This window comes from Nuphar pumila, chromosome 3 (assembly GCF_984573655.1).
Source record: "Nuphar pumila chromosome 3, dmNupPumi1.hap1.1, whole genome shotgun sequence".
Classification (NCBI taxonomy): domain Eukaryota; kingdom Viridiplantae; phylum Streptophyta; class Magnoliopsida; order Nymphaeales; family Nymphaeaceae; genus Nuphar; species Nuphar pumila.
In genome coordinates, this window is record NC_143251.1 from 142,550,552 (window position 1) to 142,564,149 (window position 13,598).

A 13,598-nucleotide genomic window follows, 5' to 3' on the forward strand; every position below is an offset into this window, starting at 1 on the left:
GTTTTTTGTTTTTTTTTTTAAACTAGTAAGAGAATTCTTCATTTCTAGATTCAGAAAGAATTAATGCATCATCATAGAACAACCGACATATATATAGCAAAAAAAATGCATCTGTATATGATGATATGGCATCCTATTAGATACCAAATATTTGACATGTATATAGCAAACAAATATATCTGTATATGATGGTATGGCATCCTATTATATACCAAATCTTTCTATATACAGTGAGACAATTCAGCTATGTTGATGCAAAAAGAGATGGCACATTCATGGGATCCCATGCCATCAACAATGCCACTCTGCTTGACTTGAACTGGAAACGCCAAAAATTGCATCTGCAAAGGCATCTAGATCATGTGGACTTTACATCGTTCATTTCACGATTATGATCTGAGAACATTTTCGAATAACATCCAACCTTTCGCCTTAAAATTTTCTGCAGAACCACAGTCAAGTTCAATCTGCCATTTCATGATTTGATGAGATCACTTGCATCGCTGGAACGGTTGTAAAGAAACGCCAGATTCTTAAAAATGCTTGCTACCAAATGATGTACACCTTGAATCTGCTGCACAACAGCAGATGTATTGCCAGGTATTCTTTGGACCAACTGAGCTAGAGCATTTCAGGTGGATACAACGTGGATTTTATGGAGTGGTTGTGCCATAAACCCCTGCTGAGTACCTCAGTTAACTTCCGCTGTCCGAGCTGACTCCAACGTGATTTGCACCGAGTTCAAGCTTCAGTCAGGAATGAAGAACTTTGTCCAATGATTTACCTGCAGAACGACATCGAAAGCAGCAAAAGGAAGAAGCCAAGAGCCAAGTTTGAATGTCAAGGAACTGATTCATTCCTGTATAAATGTCCATATTTAGGCATTGATTTTGAGACAAACACTACATCCGACGTTATAACCATGAGGGTGTGAAGGGGAAATGTGAGTGTTGAGGGTGATTGTAAGAAATGAAGCCGTCATTGGGGTCACAGTTGGTGAGAGCTCGTATAACATTTGCCCAAATCTCACGATCATGATCATTGGGCATGTTGTGGTATGAAATACAGGCTTGCAGACAGGAACATCATTTCTCCCATGCATTCTTTCTCTGCTGCTTGACAAAAGTAGGTGCCAGGACACTCCAAAAAAAAATGACTGGTAATCATGTAAAAGAGCAAATTGTAAGCAGGGCCCTACCCAAACAGTTTCTATAATCAAAATGACAAAGCAAATGTTACCTGGGATCATACTGGAATTGAACGATCCATATCAATATATTGTTGCTATGTTTAGCATTGAAATTTCTAATATTAAATAGTTTATCACTAAAACAAACCTGCTCCAAACCTCAACTTTCATGCGTCCTGGAGGCAACAAATATGTATGACGATGAAGAGACTATCATGGTCTGCTATAATTCTGTCCCTGCAACACTTCCAAGCACATGAAGCACCATTATATGATGGCTGCACCCCTAACCGATACCCATCACCATGATCCAAGAACCAGAATATTGGAAATAACTTCATCAAACAGTGAAAACCCATTAATAAACCAACAAGCAAGCCATTAACACAAAAGATAGGCATATTCTCAAACTAACATTGAAGGAAATGGAGGCATATAAAGATCGATTCATAGAAAGTGATAGTAAGACAAGCACAGCAAGAGAAAAGGATGTACCAAAGTGAGATCGATGATCTCTTTAAACACAAGACCATGAAAAATACTTAATGATGCCAGAAGATGAAGTACACGCACTCGTATCAAGGCATAGTCATAAATGGTAATAAGAAGTCAGGGAATTATCAGGTTAGCAAAACCTCAAAGGGTCAATCGAAAATGGAGAACCAAATTCTCAAAACGAAGATAATAACCTAAACAAACACTTGAAATTTTATAGGAACATCAAAAACAGAAACGATATTGAGAATCAGCAAAAAGACCAAACTGAGATTCAGATGAATCGTGTATGGTTATTGAATCTGATGGCATAAAAAAATAAGAACAAGTAGATTACAAAACAGAGAAAAGAAAGAAAAAAAATGAAATAAAAGAAAATTAATTAGTGTAAAAGGGAAATGTCAGAATCCATGTTTTGTTGCTATTGCACATGGGCTGGTTGATGTTGCACAAGCAACTCAACGCCTCCGGAAGTGCATCAATGGGGGGGCCAGATTTGAAAATTAAGAGGAAAAGCCAGAGGGATAACACAAAAAAAAAAGGAAAACAAAGAAAAGGAGGGGGTTTCACCGTGGCTCTGCAGAAATTCTGAAGGATGGGATGAACCTTCCCTTTGGCCTACGGTGGGAACTCTCCATTTTAGAAAGACCAGGAGGAGACTTAGAGGGGGGGAAGCCCTTGTAACTCGGCGAATGAGAGATCAATCTTTGATTTGCTGAAGGAAAATACACCAGGGGGAGGAAAAACGGGTGCTGCTAACAAAGGGACGTAATTGATGATGGCGTTCCTGGGATCCCTTCCCCCCCCCCCCCCCCCCTTTCTGCCTCTCCCTTGCTTTCTCTTATAGGGTAGGGAAGAAGAACCGAGAACCTGTAAGCTGTTAGAGATTGACGAATGAGGGGAAAAAGAAGTAAGCGGTTGGTGATGGGCGGCGGCTATGGACAAGCTCATGGATGATCGGTGATGGAGGGTTTGGGAGAGGTGGAGAAGAAGAAAGGGTTTCGGTGAGAGAGGCGCCCTAACCCTCTCTCTTACGAAGGAATTTTGTAAAAACCCTAAAGGGATAGATTTTCATAGGGGGTCCTCTTATTTTCGGGACTTTACAAAGAGGAGGATTTTAATATATTTTTGCTAAAAAAGGTATTTTCATGAAACTCGATTTTTTCCAAAAGGTGTTTTTTAAAAGAGATTGTTTTGCAAAATGATGGTTTTCAAAAAGAGGTTTTTTTCCAATTTTTTTTTTGTTTCTTTTCTATTTTGCATTTTCCATTTTTTTTTGTATTTTTGGAATGAAAATCTAAGATTTTACGAGAAAACAAAGATTAGACACTAATTTTTTTGTATTTTTCTGAGAAATATTTACAAAAGCATTTTTCTGAGAATTTCGAACCATTTCGGGGAAATTTCTTCAGAAAAAGGTTTTTGACCCAGGTTTTGAGAAAATGTTCGAGTTTTGACACTCGAATCGAGAAAGTCAATGTGATGGATACAAACGGATGTCGAATGGACTATCCGAGTTATTTAAAGGCTATTTTTGGCATTTTCTATAATTTTAATTTAAAATTTGAACAAGGAGATTCAGATTTGGATCTGGGCAATGGATCCAGATCCAAAATCAATTTAAACATATAAAATGAATTTAGTTTCAATAAAACTCGAGAAATGAACCAGAATTTAGATTTAAAATGACTTATTTACTCAAAAAAATGAATTTAGGGGCAAAAGGGGAATATTTAAAAGATTTTGAAAATTTTGGGGTGTTCACACATTTTAAAGCAATTATCGCACATGATCATGCATGAAAATGTATGAAATTATGCATAAAAATCATGCATGATAAAATTCTCTCATGCTTATTATTTGCTAGTCCTCGAGCAAACTGGCCTAACGACAACAAAAACAAACTAAAAAAAAAAAACCGAACTCACTTTCATAGGATTCATGATTGCATTTAGCATATTCAACAAACCCTTTAAACCCCTAGGTTACCCCAGTGGATGAGTAAGGTCTCGTGAGGGTTTGCAGTAATGCTACCCACAAACATCTATGTCATGTATGCATAAAAATTCAACTTCAAAAAGCATTTGACAATTGAGGAGTTGGTTTTCACAAATAGTTTATGCCATTACACTTTCAAAACATAATTAGAGTCTTTTATAGGCCACCATAGAGTAAAACTCTTTCATTGACTTTTTTAAATATCACAATCATTTATGCTTTATTCTCAGAAAATTAAATATATACATGTTATTATTTACTTATCCTCACTCATATATTTTCTGCACAGATTTTCTCAATATTTATTTCTAAGCAGTGAACTTTTTCTTTTATGCTCTTTTTTTTAGTTTTTTAATTTTTTCACACTTTTTCTTTCTTTTTATTGGGCATTATTTTAAATTTCCAGTTTTTGTGACCCATGTAACGATCTTTGGGTCAGTGACTCCCAGACCAGATGACCTTAGGGCACCAGATATAGAGTATACCTCAAACTTAATTGCTCGAGTCACTAGACCTTCCATTTTCATAGTTTATGTATAGCTTACTTCTTGTCATGTGCAATGTCAATATCTATTAGGCTGTCTATAAAGTTTATGTAACGGGCTTTCGGGCTGATAGCTCTCAAACCAGATGACTTTAGCGCACCATGTGTAAACACCCCTTAGGCTCTACTCGCTCAAATCAAATAGGCCACAAATATCAACTTAGATAGAGAAGTGACTTCCTTCGCTATCCTTTTTGACATGGGAATCAAACAGTTCAACTTGTATATGAGCCCAACTACTAGAGAACACAAAGACATTAAACAACTAAATGTATGCTCTTTTTCACTTTTTCACTTTTATTTTCAATGTTGTTCATTTTCTTAGTTTTCAAAAATAAACTATGCATATCCATACTTATGATTCAAAACAAACTCTAACATGCATCTATCATCATTTCTTTGAAATCCATATAAATAACCATATTTTTCTAAATAAGTGTCAGAATTTTTTTTTTGGCTTAAAAATTCTCTAAAAATGTTAGATTATGTAAAGCATTTCTATAAGGTCAAACTCATTCGTTAAAAACCCAATTTTTATGAGTTTTCATCAATATGCACATAAACAAAAAAAATTGGGTGTGAAAACTACACCCTCCCCCATGCTTGAATGACACTGTCCTTAGTGGCACTCTCCCATGCTTGCATGAAACTATATGAATGCACATGAGAAACAGAAAATATAGGAGGAAAGTAACAGAAGTCACCTGATCCACACTGTAGAATCTTACTTGATGTTGCATTGTACTGGCTGTATAGAGATTCCACCTATCTCAATGAATATAATTCATAAAAAAAATGCATAAAATGCATAAAATGCAATGCATACATGATCTAACATTCATGCTCATGAACAAAGAAAATGACATAAAAATAACAAAACTACTAAAATTACGACACTAATATGGGTTGTCTCCCATAAATCGCTAAATTTTACATCTTCAGCCAAACGGATCTCTAGCGATCCTTCATCGTCCATGAGATCAATAGACATGAAGTCATGCTCAATCGAGAGGTCTGAGGAAAATGGTTTCATCTATGACCCTGCCCATAATATTTTCTTCAACTTTATCCCTCTAAACCATGTAATAGCTCTCTGGCATGCTAAGAGTGAGCTTAGTCTCCACGTGAACACTATTCTCATAATATGGTGAGCCATAAACCGAATATCTACCTATACAATCATCCAACTGCGGATCGAATTACTTCCGTTGAACGCCCGTCACTTAGAAGCATTCATCATTTCATGTCGCTCTCATGGCAACATCAAAGATATTTATGCTTAAATGCTTGTTGCCAAAAGAAACATCCATCTCCCCAGTATGACAATCAATACGAGCGTAAACAGTGGACAAGAGTGGTCTTCCCAAAATGATGGGGGTCTGGCGAGTGACATCAGTGCCTTCCATGTCCAGAACGAGAAAATCAATAGGAAAATAAAAGTCCTCGATCTTGACTACCACATCTTCCAAGATTCTGCGAGGGCACTTGGTAGACCTGTCAGCCAACTGCAAGACCGTCATCGTGGGCTTCAAATCCTCAATCCCAAAAGTATCATAAAGGGAACCTGGCAATATATTCACATTTTCCCCAAGATTGAGCAATACACACTCGATGGTCATGTTCCCTATAACACAAGAGATGATCGATGCCCTAGGATCTTTCAATTTAGGTAAAGCTTGGTGTCGAAATACTGAGCTCACCTGCTGAGTCAGGAAGATCTTCTTGGGCAACGATTTTGATTTTCTTTTCTGGGTGCAAAGTTCTTTGAGAAACTTTGCATAAGCGGGCTCTTATTGGATGGCGTCAAGCAGGGAGAGGTTTATGTGAACATGCTTGAATATGTCAAGCATTTCGTGCATTCTAGCCCCCTACTTGCTAAAACCGTTCAGTTTTGCTAAGGCCTGAAGAAATGAGGCTCTAAAAATATACGAAAGAGAAGGCACAGACCTTGGGCCCTGCCTGCTTTCCTTGGACCTAGTGGAGGAGATCAACTGGTCAATAGGTCTATCATTGGGCTCTTCGGTCTTCTCCTAAATAGAGTGGAGTTTCTTCTCACTCCGAAGGGTCGTAACACCCTTACACGAAGAATCAACCATCTGTCTGTCTTTCTCAGTCAGGCCATCATAAAAGTACTACACCAATTGCCAATGGGGCACCTGGTGGTGGGGATACTTTCAGAGAAGATCTTTTATTCTCTCCCACGTCTCATGAAACTGTTCTCTCTCAATCTGTGAAAAACTGGTGATGACTTTTCGATATTAGTTTGTCTTACCAATCAAAAAGTATTTCTTGAGGAACTCTCTTTGCATGTGTTCCCAAGTGATAATCTGAATTGTATTTAGAGCCTTCAACCAGTGCTTGACTTTGTCTTTGAGGGAGAAAGGAAACAATGTTAACCTTAATGCATCATCCCTGAAATTATTGATCCACACTATAGAGCAGATCTCAAGAAATTCATGGAGATGACAGTAGGGGTTTTCGTTGCTCAAGTTATAAAAGGATAGTAGCATTTGAATGGCACTGACCTTAATCTCAAAATGATTGGCTCCTACACCAGGTCTAGCGATGTAGGAGGCGTGAGTATATTCATTAGGTATGAAATACTCTCTCAGAGGATGGGTCATCTGTTGTTCCTCAGCCATGGGGCCGGATCGACGGACTCTCCTAATAAGAGACTTGGGGTCAAGCGAGCGTCACCCTTTCATGCACTTGAGGGTAGACTTGTGCAACAACCGTCCTAAAGAAAAGGCTTTCTACCTATCTAACGTGCAGAGCGACCAAACCACAAAGCAGGTAAAGAAAAATAAAAATAAAAAGCAGTAAACACAGCACCACACACTTGCACCCAACAGATATCTTTCGAAAATAAACTAAGAGCATGATACCAATCGTGCGTAGTCACCTCCTAGGGAAAGCCTAATAGGTGGGTCATGCAAGAAAGGTAAGTTGGTATCTAGGGTTTGCAAACACGTGGGTCTAAATCCTAAGTACTAAAAGAAACTAGCAATCTTAAATAAAAAACATAAAGAAAACTAGCAACCTAAGTAAACGAGAACACACAATGACAATAAAGTGAATACTCATATTTTAATCATCGTTCTCTGGCAACAACGCCAAAAATTTAATGCAACTTTTTTTATGAAGCATTTTAAAATAATATTTTCAATAAAAATGTTTGTGTAAATCATAAATCATATCATAAAAATCAGCTCGCACGAGTGGTGGAGTCTGGGTTGATCTTAGAGAACGAGAAAAATACTTTGTATTCCACAGAAAAGCTAAAGTACTCTTTATTGTCTTGAAAATAAAAATAATTAATTAAATAAATGAGAGTACGACCCTCTGTGGAGGGCTTAAACAAATAAAAACAATAAGTGTCTTATTACAAACCCAAATTGAATTGAATCAAATAAAATAAAATAAAAGCCTAAGATAAAAAGAAAAGAAAAGGGTCTTCAGTGCTTGAGTTGCTCATCCTCGCTTTGCATTTTGTTTATACTATGGTATTCTGAGGGTCTTTGAGGGGCCTGAAGAGCCTTTTGAGGAGACCTTTTCAGGACCTCGGAGAGCTCTTTGAGGGCTTGTTTGAGGGCTCACGGCATGTCTGAATGCTTTTTTATAAGAATAAAAAGACAAAACATGAAAACGGGAAGAAAAACTAAACAAAAATTGAAGGTAAGTATGAACAAAAATCACAAACATATAAAGTAAACTAACATGAAATAACAAACCACTACAAGACAAAATAGTAAAACTACCTATCTAACAAGAAAGAAACTAACCAATGTAACAAACTACGACTAACTAATTCTTGAAACAGACTAAATTGTGGATCTAAATTAGCTAAATTAACACTTAATTAAATCTAATTGAATATGCAATAAAAATACACAAAGTGTTAATTCTAGTTCAAGAAAACATTAAGCATGACATTAACTACTTTCTACAAACTAATGAAATCTATGTAATTATAACTCAACTAAGTTAATTATGAATAAACAAGAACAATCATTAATTAACATAAAGTCTTAATCTAACTATCTTGCAATGAAAACAACTAATTGATCTTAAAACAAGAAATACGTGAAATAAAAAAAATCTATAGAACACGCTAGTTAATCTACCATGCACTCACTGATTAATATCTAAACTACTAAACCAGTTGCAGTAAAATTAAACTATAAACTAGATAAAGATCTATCCCAACTAATTAATTAAAATTCCCTATTATAACCTAGACTAAACAGAACTTGAAACTAACTAACAAGAATCAATGTCAATCACGATGTTTGCGTGTTTGACATTGATTGCCCAATGTAAACAACGTCTAATGCTATTTTTTTGACTAATGTGTGATATGCTAAAAAAATAGAACAATGGCTGGTAATTGTGCATCCCACAACCTGTGATGTAGGGAGGTTGATTTGACTTTTCAGATCTGCAACAAAACAATTGTGCCAAGAATAAAAAAGAATAAAACTTTGTTGTAAAAGAGGGATGCGTGACCAACAAATCACGCAGCTCTATTGTCTTGGCTTCCGACGTGATTTCACGGCCATGTTGGTTTTGAAATCATGTCTTCGTGGGTGATGCTCTATTAGAACTGCCGACAATAAGCTATGAAATCCACGATCACAACAATTTGTTTGATGGAAGAAATCATGCTTTCGTTTGGCTGCGGGCAACAAAAATTTATACTAAAAGAAACTAATTTAACTATGCAACTACTTCTATAAAAGATTAAGATTAACTAGAGTATCTACGATGCAATATGCTGAAAATAAAACAAGTTCAAATCATGCAATATGTGATGAGGATAATAAAACTAACTATGATGCATGCCATGATCTTAAACACTATGGAGATGGGGAAGAAGAGGTTTACCTACGGCTTACCTCCGACGGAAGGGTTGAGAAGAAGAAGATGGTCTTTCCCGCTGCAACCAAACGAACTCTGCTCTCTCTCCGACAGAGAGGATGAGAAAAATCGACGATGACGAGGTTTAGAAGAATTAGTGAAAAGCATAAGAAGCAAGAAGAAGTAGGTCGACAACCAGTCGATCGAACAAGGGGGAGAAAGGAAGAAGGGGAGGCATAAAGGAGAGAGCAAGAGGGGTGTAGGCTACAAAGAAAAAAATGTTTTCTCCCAAAAAATTCCTTTTATACTAGTCTAATTAGGTTTTTTAGATCTTTTTCAAAAAGAGTCTAATAAATTTTTAATATTTCCAAAAAAGACTCTCTTTTAAAAAGTAAATTCTAAAAACTTAATTATTGTCCCCAAATTACTCCAAAAAGGCTTAGTTTACTTAAATTACATTTTTTTGATAAAAACCATGAAAACATTCGCAAACAAGCATTTTTAAGCAATTATCACACATGATCATGCATGAAAATATATGAAATTGTGCATAAAAATTATGCATGATCAATTACCTCAGTGAACGAGTGAGGTCTCGTGAGGGTTTGCAGTGATGCTGCCAATAATCATCTCTGTTATGTATACATTCAATCTTTTTTAAAAAATAATGGGCGTTCAAGAAAGCTACTTTAAACACATATTTCATGGAATTGCAGTCTCATGGCATATTAGAATCAAATCATGCCACCACAACAGTAAAATTTTTCTTTCTACCTTTTTAAAATTCACAAGTATTTATGTTTCTCTCTTAGAAAATCATGCATATTCATATTATTTTCCATTTATCCTCACATAAATGTTATTTGCACAAATTTTCATAAGTTTTCCTTAGCAATGCATTTTTATTAGGTTGTTCTTTTCTTTTCTTTTCTGAGCACTATGTTAATTTTCAAGCTTTAGTGACTCATGTAGCGGACTTTGGGTCAGTGACTCCCAGGCCAGATGACCTTAGGGCACTGGATACAGAGTATCCCTCAAGCTCAATCACTCGAGTCATTAGGCCCTAGATTTTCATAGCTACATATAGTTTTCATCCTATTATTTGCAATGCCTATACCTCTTAAGTTTTCTAATGGGTTCATGTAATGAGCTTTGGGTCAGTGGCTCCCAAACCAAGTGGCTTTAGGGCACCAGGTATAGAACACCCCTCAGACTTAATTGCTCGAACTCAAAAGGCTACAAGTGTATAATTGACAAGAAGTTTGACCATCTTAGTCATCCTATTCACGTGAGCGCAGACACTTCAACTTGTGTCTGAACCCAGTTATTAAGGAAGGAACAACTAAGAAAATCAAAGCAAATTACATGTGTGCTCGTTTCTTTTCTTTATATATCCATTGCTCTTTTTTTCTTATACTGTGTGTATTCATACATGCGATTCAAAATAAACTTTAACATTCATATATATTTTCTTTTCATAGAAATCTACATAAATAATCACTAGTTCTAGATTGGTTTTGAAAAAAAAATCACGTGGGGTTAAAAAAATCCTCTATGATTTCATGTCTTTGCAAAATTCACTAATATAATGCTAAACTTGTTTTCTCAAAGCCTTATTATTATTATTATTATTATTAGAACAGATATATGGACAAAAAAAAATTGGGTGTGCATACTATACCCTACCCCATGCTTGAATGACATTGTCCTCAATGACACTCCTCCATGCTTATATGCAACTGAATGCATGTACACTAGGGCATAAAATAAACACGAGGGAATGGATAGATACCACCTGATGTATGCGATAGAACCCCGCATATGCTGATTTATGCCTCATCAGTATACCACCACCACACACACGCAGATGCATGATTTCTTGTCGAAGTGGTTCTATAGTTGCTCTTTGAGAGTTTTCAAGTTGTCTTGTCACCTGTAACTCATAAATATTAACCAAGAAATGAAATGTATACATGATCTGTCATTCCTACTCATAGAACAAAAAGAAATAAATAAATATGCATCAAGAACTACTTAGCTGAAAAAAATGCACCATAATCCTAACATAATATACAAATGATGTGCGCTACTCTATACATCAATGAGGTCAATAACCTTGATGCCCCAGTTCACTGCGACATCTGAAATATAGGGCTTCAACCTCTGCCCATTGACCTTGAATCTTTTGCCCATTCTAGGATCCAAGATATTGATTGCTCTATGGGAAAATACCTCATAAACTATAAACGGGCCATCCCATCTTGATTTAAGCTACCCTAGAAAAAGTTGGAGTTGCGAATTAAATAGCCAAACTTTCTGTCCAGGCTTAAACTACTTTATCAAGATATGCTTGTCATGAAAGTTCTTGGTTCGAGCTTTATAAATTTTTTCACTCTCGTACGCATCATTTCGCAACTCCTTGAGCTCTCTCAACTGAAGCTTGCATTTTGTGCCAGCTTGGACCATGTCGAAATTGAATTTCTTTATAGCCCAATAGGTCATGTGTTCCAACTCAACAGGGATATGGCATAGCTTCTCAAATACCAACCGATAGGGAGACATGCCAATAGGGTTCTTGAAGGCAATCTTGTATGCGCATAAAGCGTCATCTAAGCGCTGAGAACAGTCCTTACAGTCTGGACTGACTGTCTTTTTTAAAATCGACTTGATCTCCCTTTTAGAGACCTCGACCTAGCCACTGGTTTGTGGATGGTATGGTGTAGCAATTCGATGATGTACTGAGTACTTCCTAAGTAAGGAAACAACTTATACATTCTTGAAATGCTTACCTCCATTACTAATTATCGCTCTCGAGACTCTGAACCTGCTAAAGATATTATTCTTAATTAACTTAAGCACCTTTTTATGATCGTTGGTCCGGGTGGCTACGACCTCGACCCATTTGGATACATAATCAACTGCCACCAAAATATAAATATTTTTAAATGATGGTGGGAAGAGACCCATAAAATCAATGCCCCAAATGTCAAAAATCTTAACAACCAAAATGGAAAGCAGGGGCATTATATTTCTTTTGAAAACATTTCCTGTTTGCTGGAACTGCAAGCATCGCTTGCAAAACTCATGCGAGTCTCTATGTAGTGTAGGCCACCAAAATTCAGATTGGAGGACATTGGTTGTAGTCTTTCAACTGGCAAAATGACTTCCATAGGCTAGGAAGTGGTGAAAGGCCAAGATTGATTCGCTCTCCTCTTTTGGGACACACCTCTAAATCATCTGGTCAACGCATAACTTGAATAACTCCGAGTTCTCCCAGAAATAGTGCTTCATCTGCACTAAGAACCGATCATTCTCATTTTTATTCTAATGTGCAGTGACCTTTTTTATCACAAAATAGTTGATAATGTTAGCGAACCAGGGAAGATGCTTAACATGCAAAATATGCTCATTCGAGAATGAGTCATCTATCTATCCCTAATCAATGGATGATTCCATTGTCAGTCTAGATAAATGATCTGCTACAAGATTTTGACATCCACTCTTATTTCAAATCTCGAGATTAAATTCTTGCAATAGTAGAATCCATCGTATGAGCCATGGTTTGGTGTCCTTTTTACTCATCAAGTACCACATAGTGTCATGATTTGAGTAAACAATGACCCTCGAGCCCAATAAATAAAATCAATTTTTTTTCAATACAAACACCACAGCTAACAGTTCCTTCTTTGTACTAGTGTAATTCATCTGAGCATTAAAGAGGGTTTTACTGGCATAGTAAATAAGGTACAATCAACCTTTTATCCTAAAATGACCCCTACTACATAGTCAGATGCGTCACACATGATTTCAAAGAGTAATGACCAATCAGAAGATCTCAAGTCGAGTGTTGTGGTCAGGGCTTTCTTAAGAGTGAGAAATGCCTTCAGACATGCATCATTAAAATTAAAAGGTTGATCTTTTGCTACCAAGTTATAGAGCGGTCATGAAATCTTGCTAAAATCTTTTATGAACTGCCTGTAAAAGCCTGCATGCCCTACAAATGATCTGATCTGCCGCACTGAGGTCGATGGAGAAAGTTTGGCAATAGACTCTACTTTCGCTTTATCAACCTCAATCTCCATTTCGGATACAATGTGTCTCAAAAAAATCTCTTGCTTAACCATAAAATGACTCTTCTTTCAACTGAGCACAAGATTAGTCTGCATGCATCGTTTGAGCACTCTCGATAACTTTTGGAGACAATCATCAAAAGATGAGACATACATTGAAAACTCATCCATAAAAATTTCTACAACGTCGTCCACCATATGCAAGAAGATAGACATTATGCACCTCTGAAAAGTTGTCTGGCATGTGAGTCGCTCTGAAATTTGATCGATGAATAACAACGGAAAATGATCCTTTCATGTTGCATTGTTCAACTTCCTGTAATCAGCACACACTCACCACCCTGTAGTAGTTCTCGTGGGGACACTTTCTCCTTTGTCGTTAACGATCACGGTGAGCCTAGATTTCTTAGGGATGACCTGAGTTAGACTCTCCCACTGACTGTCA

At 36.7% G+C, this 13,598-nt stretch overlaps 1 protein-coding gene across 1 annotated transcript; it reads right to left on the reverse strand.

Annotated features, from left to right (window-relative positions):
• Positions 1 to 5,467: 5,467 nt before the first annotated feature.
• Positions 5,468 to 5,845, reverse strand: LOC149844180 (uncharacterized). The gene has a single exon (XM_090001054.1). The coding sequence runs from the start codon at positions 5,843 to 5,845 to the stop codon at positions 5,468 to 5,470; it is 378 nt and encodes a 125-aa protein (XP_089857180.1).
• Between the last annotated feature and the right edge of the window lie 7,753 nt (positions 5,846 to 13,598).